Here is an 18,859-nt window from a genome sequence, read left to right as displayed (position 1 = left end):
TGAACCATCCAGCAGGGAGTGGAAGTGGTTCAAGCGGTTGAGCACTTACCTCCCACAGGGGGAGTCCTGGGTTTGGTTCCCAATGCTTTCTAAAGAAGATGAGCAGACAACAAGCAGACAGAGAAGGGTGCCATCTGGGAGGGGGGGAAGGCAGTTTTTAAAAAAGCACTGTTTTCTTAAGTTATTAGTCTATTCTGTGTACATGGATATAAAAGGGTTTTGTTTTTTTAAATAATTATAAAGACAAAGAGTTTATTCCATTTCAAAACAACTGCTCCTACTTCATGTTGACCTTATTGGATCCTTAATGGTTTAAGAAAAAAACAAAGCCTTTACTATTTTTAAAAATTCTTTTATTTGCCATTTGGTTAAACACACCAGTTTAAACATAATGTTCAAACCTGACAACTTTTAATATTTTAAATCAAACCCTTAAGGATTTGTATTTTAGTTCACAATGGAAGAATATATTCCCAAACTGGAAATTCATAGTACTTGTGTAAACTGGGAAATTTTAAATGTGATGTTATTTTGACAATGTTTTATATTTTAGTCATATTTTATTGTAATTAGAATTTTTTATCAAGGTGTTAAACTTGTTTATCTTTTTTAACTAGTTTGTCATAAAATGCTGTATATAATCACAGTATTTCCTAGGATTATTGTGAATGTGTAGATTTATGTTTACTACTAAGGGAACAACTGTTTATAAAATCATATTAATCCAGTATTAACTGCCTATTTCACAAACTTAATACTTGCAGAAGTCCATGTTGCACTTACCACGCTGAAGTCTTTTTAATTTTTTAAATTTTTTAAAGAATCCTCATCGTTGAAAGTAAATGTACTCTTAGGGTGGGAATATTAGTATTTCAATAAGCATGTAGTTAAATTAAGGTGGTGGTAATGGAAAGATAATCTTGATTCCATTGGGAATCTTAGGTTTTTGTAAATTTAATAGGAAAACAGTTTTGCCTATAATACTGAAGTTTCTTTTTGGTAGACAGTATCTTTCTAAAGGAGAAATCTTGAAGGAGAAATAAAAATGTATACATTTCCTCAAATGACCAGCATATTATTCATGTTTTTTGCCCATTCAGAAAGTACTATCCACATATGTCTTCCCAGACCTTTTTGTCACCAATTTTCCAACCATGTTACTTCCAACTACCTGACATCCAGCCAAACCACTGGAGATAGCTCATAAATCAGTATATAAACACACCTATAGCCATTTCTCTTCCCAAGCAAAATGAACAACCAGGTGCAATGCTTGAAATTTTGCCTACTGGGAAAATTTCCTTCATGACATCCTAGAAAGGGCCTGTAGTGCTGCAGCTGGCTACCTTTGGGTGGCACCTGTATATCATAGAAAACCATCTGTAAATCATGCCCAAGTTTACAATTCCTCAACTAATTGTAAGGAACTCCCTAAGAGGCCACAGCTGTGGGCTGGTAAAGAGAAGGTAATGTAGCAGGAGAAGGGGCCATGGGCATTTGGGCCACTTCCTCATTTAACTTACTTATGCCTTAAGGACCTGCTCATGGCCTATCTTATATATACCACTTCCATTTTTTAAAAAGATTTATTTTATGTATTTATTTATCCCCCTTGTTGTTTGTGCTCGTTGCCTGCTCTGTGTCTGTTCAGTGCATGCTCTCTGTGTCTGCTTTTTTTTTTTCAGATGGCAGCAGGAACCAAACGTGGGACTTCCCATGTTAGAAGGAGGCACCCAATTGTTAGAGCCACATCCACCCCCTGCTTTTTGTGTCTCTTGCTGTGTTTCCTCGCTTTATCTCCTTGTTGCATCATCTTGTGTCATCTTGTTGCATCAGCTTTTTGCATCTGCTTGCTGTGCTAGTCTGTCGTGTCAGCTCACTGTCTTGCTCATCTTCTTTTGGAGGCACCAGGAACTGAACCCACCTCCCATGTGGTAGGTGGGTGCCCAACTGCTTGAGCCACATCTGCTTCCCACCACTTCCATTTCATAATGGAGTGCTGTTGTGTGCACACACCTTCATGGCTTTGCAGGTCAGACAAAACCCAGTTCATGACAGGCAACTCAGGTCTCTTGGTAACTTGATGGCCCATGGGTAAGTGTTCAGTCTCTACTAATGCCCAGTAGCAGTCATAAAGCTGTTTCTCAAGAGGAGCATAGTTATCTGCAGAGGATGGCAGGGTTTTGCTGCAAAACCCTAAGGGTCTGCATTATGATTCTCTTTTAGGTGCCTGCTAGTGGCTCCAGATGGCATCTCTAAATGCCACTGACTTTCAGCACATTGGATCTGATGGATCATATGGCCCAAGTGGCAAAGTAGCTTTCCCAGCAGCCTGGACCTGTCGCACAGCCTCCTCTTGTTCTGGTCCCCACTCAAAACTAGCAGCTTTTCTGGTCACCCAGTAGATGGGTCAGAGCAGCACACACAAATGAGGAATATGATTTCTCCAAAATCCAAGGCAAACTAGGTGTTGTACTTCGTTTTTGGTGTAGGAGGGGTCAGATGCAACCAACAGCTTATCCTTCACCTTAGAAGGAATATCTTGACATGCCTCATAACACTGGACACTTGAGAACATTTGCTGATTTGAAAGGCCCTTGTATTTTTTTCCCCCACAAAAGTATAGTTTAATACAGGAGCACAACTATTTGTGTAACTTAAAATAAATTATAAACCAGAGAGTTCAAGTGCAGAAAAGGAAGAAACTCAAAAGTTTTTATCGCCTATATAACAAGATTCATATACACGGAAAAAGACTGGAGTACAAACTGAGTATGTAAATAAATTTTCTAACTTATTAAAATACTTGAGAATAAAAATATGTTTGTTTTTTTTAATTATGAAAGGATCATTTCTGAATTAACAACAACAACAACAAAAAAAACCCAGGGAGAATTAGAGTTAAGTAGAAAAAGAACCTAGTTCAGTGGCTGTGAAACCTGGATGTACATCAGAATCAGGTGGAAAGCCTGAAAAAATATAGATACTTAGGAGGCCCCTGTTATTTTTTGTTGGATTTATCTCCCACTCTCTGACATGCAAATGCCTTACTAATAAGTCTAAGTAGTTGCTACTCCTTGCTCCCAAGGTCCAATCAACAAGATAGTATCAATACAATGGACCAGTGTGATGTCTTGTGTGAGGGAGGGATGATCGAAGTCCCAGTGGACTAGATTACAACACAGGGCTGGTGAGCTGATACACCAGAAATAGGATAGTGAGGGTGTATTGCTGGCCTTGCCAGCTGAAAGCATAATGTTTCTGGTGATCTTTACTAACAGCAAATGAGAAAAAAGCATTTGCCAGATTAATAGCTGCATACCAGGCATGTGGGAATATATTTACTTGTTCAAGCAATGATACTGTATCTGGAACAGCACCTGCAATCTGAGTCACCACCTGGTTAAGTTTATGATAATCCACTGTCATCCTCCAAGAACCATCTGTTTTCTGCCAGTATTTTGTTAAGGAATTGTGTATCTATATTCATGAGGGAACCTGGTGTGTAGTTTCTTTTCTTGTGGTTTCTATTTCTGACTTTGATAGCAGTGTAATACTGGTCTCTTAAATAGAGTTGAAAATGTTCTCTCAAATTCTTTATAAGAGTTTGAGAAGGATTCTTTTTGAAATGTTTGGTAGAATTCACCATTCATCTGGTCCTGGACAGTTCATTTTTGGAGGTTTTTGATTTCTAATTCAATCTCTGTACTTGTTAGGGTTCTACTGAGATTTTCCATTTCTTCTTGATTCAGTTTAGGTAATTTGTATGTTTACAGGAACTTTTGCATTTCATCTACGTTATCAATTTGTTGGCATACAATTGTTCACAGTTTTCCCTTATAATACTTATTATTTCACTGACTGAATGTTGTTAAACACCAAGTATAATAGGTTAGTTTTTCTCACTTACTCTCTAGTCAGTAATGATGTTGAAAAAATATATTTGCTTTGTATAAATCATTTAAGTGTTTATAAATTTTCTCATTTTCATACTGACCACATTGGCCTGAATGTAGTAGTCATCATTGTTTCTTACAGAGACAAGCAACATAAGCCACATTATAATCAGTAAAGATAATATTATTCACACTTCTAGGAGAAATTAAAGGTAATGCTGAAAGAGTAGTAAGTGAGAAATCAGGCTCCTACCACAAAATCAGTTGTTTAAAACACAAAAATTTTCTGAATTGCAGTTTTCTTATTTGTAAAGTAAATGGTTTCTAAGTTATCTAGAAAGAAAAAATATTACCACATTATTAACAACATTTACTTTCTTCTTCTAAATGTCATGATACTTAGTCATTGTTGTGGCTTGGAGCTATGTACCCCAGAAAAACATGCTGTTAAATTTAATCCACTCCGGTGTGTGTGATTTTATTGTAAATAGGACCTTTTGATGAGGTTACTTCAGTTAAGGTGTGCCCAAAGGAATCAGGAGTCTTTTCTAAGCAGAATGAAATTTAGACACACAGAGAGAAAGTCGAAGGGGGAGTAGCTAGAAGCTGGAAGTCAAGGTTACCTGGAAGAAAAGCCAGGAAAACACTCCCATGTGACACCAGCATCAGCCCTAGAATGCCACAGTGTTCTGGGAGAAGGAATCACTTTAATGCTGCCTTCATTTTGGACATCTAGCCTAAAAACCATGAGCCAATAAATAGTGGTTGTTTGAAGTAAAACAGTCATATTATTTGAAATCTTGCTCTAAGTAAGGGGCTCCTAACAAGGGGTCCATGAGCTTGAATTGAAATTAAAAAAAAATTCTTGTGGGGACATGTTGGTGTGGGTGTAATGTATTTATTAAATAATACACATTATAGTGGTTTTCACCAGACTGGCAAAGGGGTCCGTGGAACAAAAAAGGTTAAGAACTCCTGTTTTAAGTTAATGTGGTCATGTCACTAAGCCTTTGGCTTATGCCATCTTCAACTTTAAATTTTTCTGATTATATAAACTCATGGTTGTTGAACTTTAAGAGTACTGGGACAGTGTTCATTAGTTTGAAATTAAAAAGAGAGAAAGTAATTTAAAAAGCCATGATTTCACAGTACTGAGTACTATAGCTTTCATTAGCTCTTCAAAGATTAACCAAAAAGATTAAGAACTATTGACCTAGGCCTAGAATCCTGTAGCAATATTAAATAACATAACTAGCAATAAAACAAAAGAATAACCAAAAGAACTCTAGACCTACATATTAATACATGACCAGTCCACATTTAAAATTTAATATTTACCATATATAGCAATGTGTATAATCCTCCTCACAACTCCTAAATTCTAACAACTCCTTCCCTCCATGTTTAAGTTAAGAAAGTGCATGTAGCTAGCAGTCAATGACAGGGACTACTATTAGAGACTAACTCAAAGTAAGTAAAAGGAAAAGCAAAATTAAGTATATTTATGTTAGATCCAGTATCTATTTTGTTTTAGGCCTGAAGCCACGAGCAAGTGCAAATTTTGCTGGCAAGCCTTCAAATTTGAGGAAAGAATTTTCCTATCAAAATCGCCCCATTTAAATTAAAAAAAAAACAAAAAACAAAAAGTGAAATTTATCTGGAGTTTCCCAGTCTCCGGAGAAAATAAAAAGGCTTTACTCTGAAAATGTTTAAAAAACTTTGATTATGCCCCCAAATTCTAGCTCAACTTTTTTCTACCAAAATATGCTGGATTGTCTACTTTTCAGTTAATACCTCAAAGAAAATAGGCATCTTAAATTTTGGCACTTTAAGGATTTTTTGTTTTTGTTTTGTTTTATATTATATGTTCTCAGGCTGATTTCAATTTAGGATTTTTAAGGAAATTTTATCTTTCTATTTTTAGGCTGTATTTCTCCCTAAAATCGACATCAATATTCAGTAAAACGTTAAGCAAATGTGCAAATACATAAATAAATCTAATTTAATAATGGAAGTTTTAAGTATTTTCTATTTACTCTTTTTTTTTTTTAAGATAGGACATTAAAATTTTACTCTGAAATAATTTCTGGCCACAAGAAAATTTAACAAATATTCACTAAACAGTTTCTCTTACTCCTGCCATCAGCTGTACAATACATACAGTATCATGGCCACTAGGATTAAAATCCACTAGTACATATTTAAGGATAAGTGCCTATTTATTTATTTTTCTTCCCCTCCCCCCCTTCCCCAGCCCTGTAGTTAGTTAGTTAGTTTGTTTTTACGATCTCTGTCCACTAGATGTGTGATCTTCTGTATCTATTTCTCTTTCTGTCTTCTTTCTCCTCTGGAATTCATCGGGATTCGATCCTGGGGACCTCTTATGTGGAGAGAGAGTCCCTGTCAATTGTGCCATCTCAGTTCCTGGTCTCTGCTGCACTTCACCTTGACTCTCCCCTTCGGCTTGCTTTTGTTGCCTCATCATCTTGCTGCATGACTCATTTATGTAGGCACTGGCTCACTGCATGTGGACTCGGCTCACCATGCAGGCACTGGCTCACCATGCGGCCAGACACACAGGCACTCGGCTCACTGCATAGGCACTTGTGCGGGCACTCTGCTCACCACGAGGGCACTGGTTCACCATGTGGGCACACGCATGGGCACTCAGCTCACCATTTGGGCACCTGGCTCGCCATGTTGGCACTCAGCTTGCCGTGTGGGCACCCCCACATAGGTACTTGACTCACTGTGCAGGCACTTGGCTCACTGTGCAGACACTTGGTTCGCCACGTGGGCACTGGCTCGCTGTGCAGGCATGCCTTTCTCCTCTTCTTTTCCACAGGAGGCCCCAGGGATTGAATCTGGGTCCCACTATATGGTAGGCAGAGGGCTTGTCACTTGAGCCACATCTGCTTCCCCTTATTTGTTTACTTTTTAATAAATTATCTTCTTGGCTTCTGGGCATAGAACAGCCCTTTGCATATGAAAATATTTCTTTGTAAATGCAAAGAAACACAGTTGGATTTGAAGGTTATATGTTTCAGATTTAAACTGGGAATTATTTGGAAAGCCCATGGAATTTATAAAATTTGTCTGTTAAGAATGTGACTTAATTAAATCCTGGCTATTAAAAATCTGATTATTTCTTTGAGTAAGACCAAGGTAACTAATTCTTATATCATGGACTAATAAAATTGACTGCAATATAAACAATTTTGGGGCTAATCTTTCTTTTAGTTATATAGTTTATATCTCTGAAAACTAATGGTCAGAAAATGTTTTATCGATTTAATCATCCCTTAGAGCACATTTTAACATATATATACATACATCTCTTGAAAAACTTTCCTCCACAGTATTTACATGCATAAGTCATTCCTATGAATAATATTTCTTTTTGCCAATGATTTCCAGCAGAGGTGGGGTAGGTACCTACCAAATAAGATTTTACTGCCTTATAGGGACAATTGATATGAAACACTAAATGCACTATTTTTAAGATGGAGAAAGGGTTGATTTTAATGTAAATTCTATGTTTAGTTACCCTTGAGGACAAGGATATTTCCAAAAGATTAGTAAAATATGCATAATTTGATTAGGTTTGTAGGGGGCTTAAAAATGCACAATATAACTGAACGTACAATAAAAGAGTATAAAAAATCAACATTTACTTTATTGTACAGTCAATATACATTACTTTCATAGGATTTTTGATGATATGTAAAATGCACATGCTATTATATTAACGGTTAAAGGTACAAAACTACATAAGAATTAAATTAGAAGCAGGATGCATTAAATTTTATCAGCTATCATCTCTTGAGTGGAGAATTTTTTTTTTCTGTACTTTTCAACTGTTCTGTTACTACAAACATATTAATTGGAAATTCAAGAAAAAATAAATAAATTAGCCTTACTTAGCTTTCACCTTTACAAGAACTTAATTCACTTTGAAGTCATTTAGGGAAGTAGATGTGACTCAAGTGAATGGGCTCCTGTATGCATATGGGAGGCCATGGGTTCGATTCTCGGAGTCTTCTGGCGAAGGCAAGCCGGCCTACACTGCAGAGAGTTGGCGCAGCAAGATGATTCAACAAAGGAAGACACAGAGGAGAGACAGTGAGAAATGCAGCAGACCAGGGAGCTCAGGTTGCTTAAGTGACTGAGATGGAGGTCCCAGGATCAGTTCCCATGTTGGAGGTCCCAGGATTGGTTCCTAGTGCCTCCTAAAGAGAAGACGAGAAGAGAAGACAAGCAGACACAGAAGAACGCACAGCAAACGGACTCAGCAGACAGCGAGCACAGGTGGTGGGGGTAGGGAAGTGGGGGAGGAAATAAATAAAATAAAAATAAATCTTTAAAAAAATAAAGTCTTTGAAAAAAATTAACAGCTTGCATCACAGTAAAATTTAACTGAGGTGAATACAAGTAGAGTCTGGAAGATTTCTAATTTTAGGTCCAGTTATACAATATTTTAAAATGTTCTAGCAATGTTACAAACATGCCACACAGGGCAATTTAGCAAAAATTCTATTTGCAGCAATGAAATGGAAATAATCTTGTTAGAGCAGAACCAATAATACGTGTAAACTTTACTTATGGATGTAATTATAAAACTTACTTTTGAAGCTGGAAAGATTCACAGGATCATCCAATTCAATCTCCTTTTTCTATAGATGAGGAAATTGAGACTTGTCAAATAATGCAAAGCTAATTAGGGCAGAGACAGAAAGAGAAACAGGTTTCTGACTCATGCTGTTTCTCATAACTAAAATGTATCTTTAGATACAATGGTCTTGTGGAAAGTGACAGAAAAAACTGATACTTTAGAGCAGTATATATGAACACTTGAGGGAAACCGTTTTTAGGTACTTACTTTTCCATTCAAAATGAAAATTTACTTATTAAATGACATGAAAAACAATACACTTTATAAGAGAAAAAAAAGGGCAGCTTCCAAATATATCATGCTGAAATTAGATTATAAACCATATGGAAAAGACAAGGAAAACTGTACACAGCCTCCAGGTGGCTCATTATTATATCTGATGGTAAAAGGGGGTCTGAAAAGAACATCTAGGCAACAGAGTTAAAAAATACTGAACCATGGGAATAAACAGATTTCTCATTTTGAGGCCAGCTGACCACACCAGAAATAAAGGAATTGTGCCACATAATCCTTTTAATTAAAGGTGAATTCTGTCACCTGAGTGTTATTTATTTATTTTATTCATTCATTTAATTATTATTGAATCAGCAAGGGCCTGAAGAAGCAAACAGGATTCTTTCCTGCAGATATCTACAACATGCGCTTACTCAAAAGGCATGTAACAAAAGCATATAGAGAAAACATTACAATTGGTCAGAAAGTTTTTCTTTTATCTTAATTCTTCAAATTAATTTAGTTCAGTTCCTGTGGTAACAGTAACAGCATACAACCTACCTACTAGTTGCTTGCAAATCCTAAAATGTGTTGTGAAATAGCACAAAATCATAAGCAGTGTCTGATAATCAATCTTTCTAGACCATGCAAAAGGCATGTTGACAAGAGACTGAATTTCTTCAATTTAATTGTGTTCTTCTTTATCTCTATTTTAAAAAGTTATCAGTTCCAGATTCAGAGCACAATCAGATAATTAAGCACCTACAACTTAGAAACTCAGCCAACAGACAGTTCTCCTAGTCTTTTGCTCATTTAATGATGACGTTAAAGTTATGAGGGTTAAATTCCAAGTGTCCAAGATCTTAGATTCTTGGAGCAGAAATAATGATTTTAAAAGACTTTTCTTTCTTCTCTTTTATCAGATGATACTTTGTTAAGAGCTACATACTGAATTTTGTATATAGGGTAAAAGTTCATTAATATCTAGGGTTTGGTTTAAAATATTTTAGCAAAGAAAAAATAAAGCAAAAATCTATAAATCAATGAATATGGATGATGCGTATATATGAGGGTTCACTGTGTCTAGTTTTTAGGTATGTTCAAAAATTTCATAAGGAAAATTAGCAAACAAGGCAGTCATTTCTCTAATTGTACAACCCTGGCAAGTTCATTTACCTACTCTGTGCCTCATTTCAACTCTCTCATAGGGTTGTTGAATACCATTGTTTCTCTGGGAAAAACTAGCTTTGGATTTTAAGGGATGTCAGGAACACATTTACTCAGCTTTCTGCAGCACTGGCAATATGAATGGTTCAAATACAGCCTGGTGACCCTGGTAGTAACTCTTGTGCAGAGGCGCTTGGACTTTACACGACATGAAAAAGGGGGTTTAAGCTATAGAGGATCAAAGTCTCTTGCCTCAGGTGACTACCTTTCTTCTTTTCCTTGAATCAAAATAGTCCTTCCGTGGTTTCTAAGAGTAGGATTCTTTTTTTGAAGTTACTAGCAACATCAAATAACAAACCAAGTTAAAACACAGGCCAACTCTGGCCCCCATCTTCTCCCTTTTCCTTGTCCCCTTACAAAATAGAATATAAAAAGAGCACAGGGAAGTGGATGTGGCTTGGGTGATTGGGCTCCTGCCTACCACATGGGAGGTTCCCGGTTCAGTTCCTGGTACCTCCTGGAGAAGACAAGCAGGATGGCGAGTTGGTGTGTTGGGTGGGTACGGTGAGCTGATACAACAAGCTGACACAACAAGTAGACACGGAGAGGACAGACAATGAGAGACAGAACAAGGCAGGGAGCTGAGGTGGCTCTGGTGATTGGGTGCCTCTCTCCTACATCGGAGGTCCTGGGTTTAGTTCCCGGTGCCTCCTAGAGAGAGGATGAGGAGAGAGAGAGCACGCAGAGACAGAGAGAATGCAGATAGTAAGCACAAACAAGTGGGGGGAAGGGGATAAATAAATAAAATAAATCTTAAAAAAAAAAAAAGAGAGCCCATGATGGGTGGCTTGGTAGAAAAACAGACTTACTTGGACCTAGTATTTTGGGTGCTGAGACCAGTAATATGTGGGTAAGGAAAGGGAAGAATCCTTGTGTAGAATACCACTCCCTTCTTCCTTTCCATTTAGTCCTACCATCTTGAACCCATAGCTCCTAAGAGGGATAGACCTAGGCAAGTTCCAAGGGGTAATGAGTCTACATCAAGCAGAAAAGTGAGGGAGGAGAAAAGAGGGAAAGGAAAATTCCAAGGGTCTGCAGTAAGGAAGACCAAGACGTTTCTGGGGCAAGTCAATAAACTGACCCAAATTTATGTAAGATCTAAATGGATAGAGCACTGCTTGTACATGTACTTGGTAGTAACAGGGCTAAACACCAAAGATACAAAAGTTTTCAGAAAATAAATTGTGTCCAAACTCTAAGCACTTTAAAAATATATATATAGTACAAATAATTTACACAAAAGGAAAACAAACAAGAAAAGCCAAAAAGGAAAAATATTTTCAGATATATTTAGGAAAATGGTAATGTAATATAAGTAGAACAACTATATCTAATATTTTTATACTCATACATCACTTTTAGAAGGCCTCCAGACAAAAATAAATACAGAACTTGACCATTCATTACTCCTGCTGCTCCCACCCTGGTCCAAGCCATCATTATCTTTTTGACTGGATTACAACATCCTCCTGTCAAAGTCCTTACAAAAGCCTAATACTGGTTTTGACATCACCTTTCTGTCAAAACTCTTCTGTATCTCATTGATTCGCATGTAATTTCTTGAACATGCCAGCCATATTCTCAATGCAGAGCCACTCCACTTATTTCTACTTTGGTCTGGAATCATTTTACCCAGAGAGATACATGATTTGCTCCCTCACTTCCTTCAAATACCATTTCAACAGTTAAGACCTTCCTTAACTGCCCTATTTTAAATGGCTACACTTCTTCCCATTTCCAGCATTCCCTAACTCTCTTCACTGCTTTATTTTTCTTCACAGCATTTATTATCAATTGAGATACAAATATATTCTATGTATTTGTTTCTGTCTTCTTTTCCCACTAGAATAAACTTTATGAGGGCAGGGCTTTTGTCTGCTTTGATTACTGCTGTATTACACGTCTCTTGAACAGAGCCCAGGCATTAAATAAACTTTTTTGAAAAATATACTTACCTAAGTTCGTGACAAAAACTACAGTCTATTCAGCTACACATCACACCTCACAAATCTAGGCAGCAGACCAGTTTTCAGTTACATTATGTATTAGGATTCCATCTAAAATAACTATTTGCCCAGAAAACTGAAAATTCTTTTTTCAAAACTTGTGATTTATATTTATCTTTTCAGTTATGGTTGCTGAAAAAATACACAACTCAAATACGTATATTAAAATTCCACTGAAAAGAAATACATTATTTTCTTTCTGTATTCAAATTTATTCATGAATATTGAATAACTATCATGATTTTTGAAAAAAACTTATATAGATTGAGTGAGCTAGTTTGGACAATTCTCTGAAAGCAATATTAACCACTTAGCCCAACACATATTCCATAAAGTCCAACTCCAGAGGGCTGAAAACCTTTTATTTGGAATTCTTGTTAGGCTGTTCACCACAACTGAGATTTAAAATGCTTCTGAGATTGGGCATGATAATCTTGTTCTCTCTTCCATAGTTTGGAATTAGGGTACTTCATCTTTGGCATTACTGTGGTAGGTCTCTTTTCATTCAAAGGATAGAAAATTATTTCTTTAAGGTAATAAGTACTATCAATAGAAAAATACCAAACTCAGTCACCCTAGAGTTAATACAGCTAACTCCAATTAGCTGTGGCAAAAACATACAAAAGAGTCTGATATTTTAGATGCTCTTAAAAACGTTAAAACCTTTCAGAATACTGTATAGGACCTCATAAAAGACAAATTTTTCCTTTTCTAAACTGATAAAAGCTAAAGTAACCCACATCAAAACATGAAATTCTTTCACTCCAATTCTATTCTTCTTAGTCCATGTTCAATATCAAGTGTATTTCTATCTATATAACACCCTTTTGTAACCCGGGGTTAAAAACTAACAAATGATTATGATATAGATACTTTTTTCTTCCTAGTATATTGTAGAATAGCCAAAAGTACCTGAAATTACTGAAACTTGATGAACTAGAATCCAGATGCCTTGACCTCCAATAATGATTATAAAACCATATAACCTTTATCTTCTGACTGGCCCCCATTTGTACCATCCACCCCCATCCTGTTTTACAATTTTGAAGTCTTATGATCACTAGACAGACCCCTAATGTTTATTAATGAAGGAACAAACCCTTATCAGTCTAGAACTAACCCACCCCAATTACTCATTAGCATAAACCTTTCTGTCCTTGGATACACTAAAACTATCAGAATTACTGCAATGTGGGGAAACAGATTTTAGGCCAACAGGCCCTCTGATCTCCTTACTATGTGCTTAGCAATAAACTCTTTCTCTCTTTGAAACCCTGGTGTCTCAGGAATTGGTGACTTGGAATGCATTGGTAAGAAAAGAACCTGGCTTTTGCTTGGTAACATTTTGATAACATTATTTCCCCTTCTTGCAGATGTTAATTGTCTTAGTTTGCCAGGACTGCTGTAACTAGTTAACTAAATAACAGGACTTTATTGTCTGTTGGCTTTGGAGGCAAGAAGTCCAAAATCAAAGTGTCGGCAGAGCCATGCTTTCCCTTAAGTCTATACCATTCTGGTGTCACATAGCAGGTTCTCAGTATTTGGAGGAAAAAAAGCACCAGATTTTCTGTAACTATCATTTTAGGTCCTATATAAATTAGTCACGCTGGGTGAACTCTTCCAGGGTTGTCTCAGAACTGAAACATTAAGATAGAAATAATTTAATCACTTCAGTCAAAAGCTGCTCAATAGCTTCATTTAAAATTATTTTGTTTTCAATTTTTTTTTTAGTTTTACCTCCTATCCTCCACCTATCAGTTGTGAATCATTTTAAGAATACACCTATGCATTCTATGGAGAGACACAATCCCTCTCACAGCAGCCTTTCCAGGAGGTTGGTTTCTTAGGAGGTTAAGAGTTCCCTCCCTTCTCAACTGACTTGAGACTGTCCCTATGGACTCACTTTAATTTCTCAGTTTTAAGCTAAGGAGTCTGTTGGGAATGCATAGCCTCACTTCTCTTTATAGACAACCATCTTCTTGGGCAGTGTAGGCTGGTCAGAGTACCAATATATTTTAAGTTATTCTGTAAATGGGCTTCCTTAAAGTTAATAATAATAACAACAATAATAAAGAAGCTCTCAAAAGTAGAGTGCTGCTACACATATTTGTTATACTATACTGGAGAAATATTTCAAGAAAAATAAGGCAGAGAGTTGGTGGGGTTCATACCTTCACCAAGGCATTTCACTGAAGACAGATAAAATCTGAAATGTCCAAAGAATGTAATCTATTTTAAGATGTATTTTTTTTTTAAGATTTATTTTTATTTCTACCCCCCCCCCCCCAGTTGTCTGCTCTCTGTGTCCACTTGCTGTGTGTTCTTCTGTGACCACTTCTATCCTTATCAGCAGCACTGGGAATCTGTGTTTCTTTTTGTTGCATCATCTTGTTGTGTCAGCTCTCCGTGTGTGCGGTGCCATTCCTGGGCAGGCTGCACTTTCTTTCGCGCTGGGCGGATCTCCTTACAGGGCGCACTCCTTGCACATGTGTGTGGCTCCCCCATGCGGGAGACACCCCTGCGTGGCACAGCACTCCTTGCGCGCATCAGCACTGCTCATGGGCCAGCTCCACATGGGTCAAGGAGGCCCAGGGTTTGAACCACGGACCTCCCATGTGGTAGGCGGACGCCCTATCCATTGGGCCAAGTTGGCTTCCCAAGATGTATTTTTAAAAGGTCTTATCAGTTATTGGATCTTGGTAGACTGAACTGAGAAAACAATACAAAGGTAAGACTCTCCTTCATTATGTATGCCACATCACCAATACCAACTCTAAGAACGGTTAGACTCTCTACCCCTAGGAGGGTATATAAGCAGAGGCAGTCATGAAATGGACAGTCCATGGAATTAGAGCCTTTAAGCATGAATTTTAACAAGGAAATTAACCTCATATACCATCTCTCTGGCCTGCTGCAATGTCCATGCTTTTCAGAAAGTACTGCTCAAAATACAGTAATCCATCCAAAAAAAGCTTATGTGAAATATTTATATATTCCAGAAAAGCATAAGCCAGATGATGATAATGCAAATATGGCTACTGAGAATAATTTAATGACTGGGTCTATTATGTGCTATCATAAACCTTACTGACCATGAACTTTCGTTTTTCCTAACGAGTCTGAAGTATTCAATTTGACAACCAGATTAAATCCTAAAAATGCATTTCTAAATTTGTTGTTTTGAACTTTTAAGTACAATTTCTTATAGAATGATCACTTATTTAACCTATAACACGGCTGAATGAGCATTTACTGTATTTCTGTGATCTTCTTTATCATTGTTTCTAACACCCAAGGTATCAGTAAGGCAGCTAATAATACTCTAAAAGTACATGTGCATATGAAACCCACTAATTAGGTAAAACAAAAGCTAATTATCCTCTCAGAAGAAGAGTACCCACAATTCAAGGTTATGATTCTAGTCCGTTTCTTGTGCAATATGAAAATAACTGATACACAACAAAATAACCGTGTGAATTGTATAAAGGAATTTAAGCACAAAGGCTAGAAGCAGAAACTTTGTAATCTGCTATGTTTCATACTCCCTTTTTTATTTATAGAGCGGCAGAGATCATAAAACAAAATCAATATAAATGTCTTGGAAACATAAAGAAAAATGTAACCAGTCCATTCTCCTTGCTAATTACTAAACTGTATGGTTTTAAAAAGGCCATAATTATACTAAAAGAAGTTGTTACACCCTGTTTTGGGCCTTCATTGAACCCGAAGTCTGAAGTTTAAGTGGTGACAGAAGGAAATAAAGATAGGCTTTACTAGTGTTACTAAATAAACAACTTGGTTTAAAACAGTTTCAAACTTGTTAAAACTTAAGGGAAATATATTTTTAACATTCATATTAATATTTTCAATATTTCCCAGAAATATCTCAAGACATTAAAAAAATAAAGGTATGATTAATTTATTTCCCTACATGTAAAGATAACATTTAAAAATATCCTTTGATATATCATAATACAAATGATACATACAACTACACTACACTTTTAATTTCAGACCTACACAGTGAATATGACACCAAACCAGCACAACACAAAGCAGCTCTGTAATACATGACAAGAAAACTTAAAATTAGGCATGAGTGCCTGCTGTATTTGTATAGAAGTGATAGCTGACCCAGAAGGACAGGTAGATTAGGATGCTAATAAAAGTAGAAGGAAGGGAGAGGAGAATTAAACAAAACAACAACAATGTTAGATGAAATAACACCATGATTTTGCCTGTAAAACATCATCCATCCATCCAATCTGCTATTAAAGCACTTGAACTAGGCACTGCACAAGGCTTGTTCTTACTTGGAACCAAAGGCACACATTTTTTTTCAGATGCTTGCACAGAACTATCATCTGATTTCAGAACAGAAAATTCTAATGAGTACTCACTGAATTAACCCTCAATCTCAGTCTTATTAGTAGTGAGCACTCACTGCCTGATTCTTTCCACCTTCTATGGTCAGTTGGTTATCAAGCTACACATTCAACCCTGGGAAAGAATCTTCAATCTTTAGTAAAGACTGACAGCCTCAACAGCTTCTCTTGCCAAATAAAAGTGAGAAATGGAAAGTGCTTGCTAAGTGAAGACCAGAGAGAATATACAAGGCCACTATAGCAATGCCGCCATGTTTCATATACAATTTGGAGCTATAATCTCTTCATCTGTGTCTTTAGAGGCAGAATTAAGGATACAAACACATGCACGCACACTGGCATTAAACCAGAGCCTGCCATTGACTCAATATAATGCTGGTAGCGTATTTTCTCTAAAAGGAAGGACACTGATTTGGGGAAGAATGATGTGATATGGCAATGTGAACATCACTTGACCCTGTTAAGTATCAGTTTCATTTCTACAAAATAGAAGTGTCATTGGAAGGATCAAGTGAGACAGTGAATGTGAAAGTACTTATGAACTTCTAAATTATTACTACATAAGTTACGCCTGTGATTTATTGTGCCACTCCATTTTTGAACTTTCTTCTAACTTATACTTTAATATTAAGGTTAGAATATCCAGATACAGAAAATCTAAATTAATAGGGTTTTGGAAAGCAGGATGGGCAAATAAAGGAAAGTGCTGATTAGGATACTGGATTAGTAAAAAAATTACTAAATACCAAAATTACAGTGAATACTTAATGCAAAACAAGGACAGAGGGTAAAACAAGCTTACCCTCTGCAGACACTGACCATCCCTCCCAAGCTGCACTGTACTATTTCTAGGGAATCACGCGGGACAACCTGAGTTCAGAGGAGCATCGGAGGGAATTCCAACCTTGATCATCAACCTTTTTCCCAATCCCTTGAAAACTCTGGGGCTGGCCCGGTTAATGAAAACTGTTTTCAGTAAGAAAACGGCTGTCAGAGGTTCTTTTAGGGCCAGTTTTGTTACTATGAGACACCAGAAGCACACCTACTCTCAACCTCCTCCCGGAATTACCTATTTCTAATGATCAGATCCAGAGTAAAAAATAAAGACAAAAACAAAAAACAAATAAAACACACCCGGGTTATGTTTTGATTCCCGAAGATTCACTTATAGGCCTTACAGTCCAAATCTCAGCTCTCCTATCTGCGAAAGGAAGAATGACGTCGCCTGTCAGGACCATCCCATGGCTACCGAGAGGATGACCGAGATGGTGCCTAGATGGCACCAGGGCTGGAAAACACCTTGTCCCATAGCTGTTTATAAAAAATATTATGGTGGGTCCCGTTATACCCTTCCACCTCAAGGAAATCGTCTTGTCAGAAACGACACCCCCAATCACCGAAGGGGGCGGACGCATCGGCACAGAATCTAGGAGTGGGAAGGAGGAAAAGGAGGTGACCCCGAGTCCCAGGGGCGGGGGAGAGAAGGGAGGAAGGGCCCAGGACCAGCGTACCTGTTGTTCCGAATGCTGACCAGCACGCACAGCACCAGCTCCAAGTAGATGCGCAGTACTTCCAGCCAACGGGTTGAGAGCTGCAGGGGTTCCACTTCTTCTCCCACAGCCCCAGTGCCCGGGCCGCCGCCGCCGCCGGGCCCGCCGGCGCTCAGGTAATTCTCGGCGGCAAACTCAACGCGCAGTTCTCGCACGAACCAGCCGCACTTGCGCATGAGGAATTCGAGCCGGGGTTGTTCCGCGGAAGAGACGCGGAGACTGATGCGGAGTTGCGGCCAGAGCGCCGGATAGAAGAGGCACTCGCGCCAATGCGAGCAAGAAGCTGAGGCCCGCAGCCGGTCGGAAGCGGGCAGAAAGGAGAAGATGTGCACGATCAGCTCGCTGGGCAGCGACGCGGCGCCCGCCGCCTGCCCGCACAGAGCCATCCGGCTCTGCTGCCGGTCGCCGGCTCCCGGCCGCCCCCCCCCAGCCCCCGGAGCAGCCCCCGCAGCCGCCGCCGCGCTACTCGGGCGGCCTCGGCTCGGGTTCGAGCTCCCGGTGGTCGGGGTTGCGGCACTGACAAGAACAACAACATCAATGACAAGGAAGAAGGGGGCGGAACCGTCGTAGGTCTTGGCGGAACCAAGTGGAACACGAGGAGCGGAGAGGGGGAAAGTCCTCTGCAAAGGTGGTCTCTAAATAGCCATCCTCTGACCTTTCAAGATCTACTCATGTGTATCCTAGGCCTACATGTACTATAGCTTCAAAATCCTTCTCCGTACAGTGTAGAGTGACGGAAGCGACAGGGCTTACTGTAAGGAAACGGCAGCCCTCCCCGCGCTTGGAGGCGGAAGCAGCGCAGTGGTAGGACCTGAGTTTGACGTTGCTGGCGTGGGAGGAGCCCGGCGAGGACGGTCGCGACTTCCGGAAAAGGGGAGCTGCTGGTAGGGAGGGGAGATGCGGCACGTGA

General features: G+C 38.5%; 1 protein-coding gene across 1 annotated transcript in view; it reads right to left on the bottom strand.

Moving 5' to 3' along the window:
* The window catches only part of FBXO33 (F-box protein 33), a 37,497-nt gene extending 18,943 nt beyond the window's left edge, over window positions 1–18,554 (bottom strand). Inside the window, 2 exon segments of the mRNA XM_058293527.2 lie at window positions 17,911–18,374; window positions 18,377–18,554. Coding sequence (XP_058149510.1) covers window positions 17,911–18,374; window positions 18,377–18,484 — 572 coding nt within the window. The 5' untranslated portion in view covers window positions 18,485–18,554.
* Window positions 18,555–18,859: the final 305 nt, after the last annotated feature.

This window comes from Dasypus novemcinctus, chromosome 3 (assembly GCF_030445035.2).
Source record: "Dasypus novemcinctus isolate mDasNov1 chromosome 3, mDasNov1.1.hap2, whole genome shotgun sequence".
Taxonomy (NCBI): Eukaryota; Metazoa; Chordata; class Mammalia; order Cingulata; family Dasypodidae; genus Dasypus; species Dasypus novemcinctus.
This window is presented reverse-complemented; position numbering and strand designations above follow the sequence as displayed.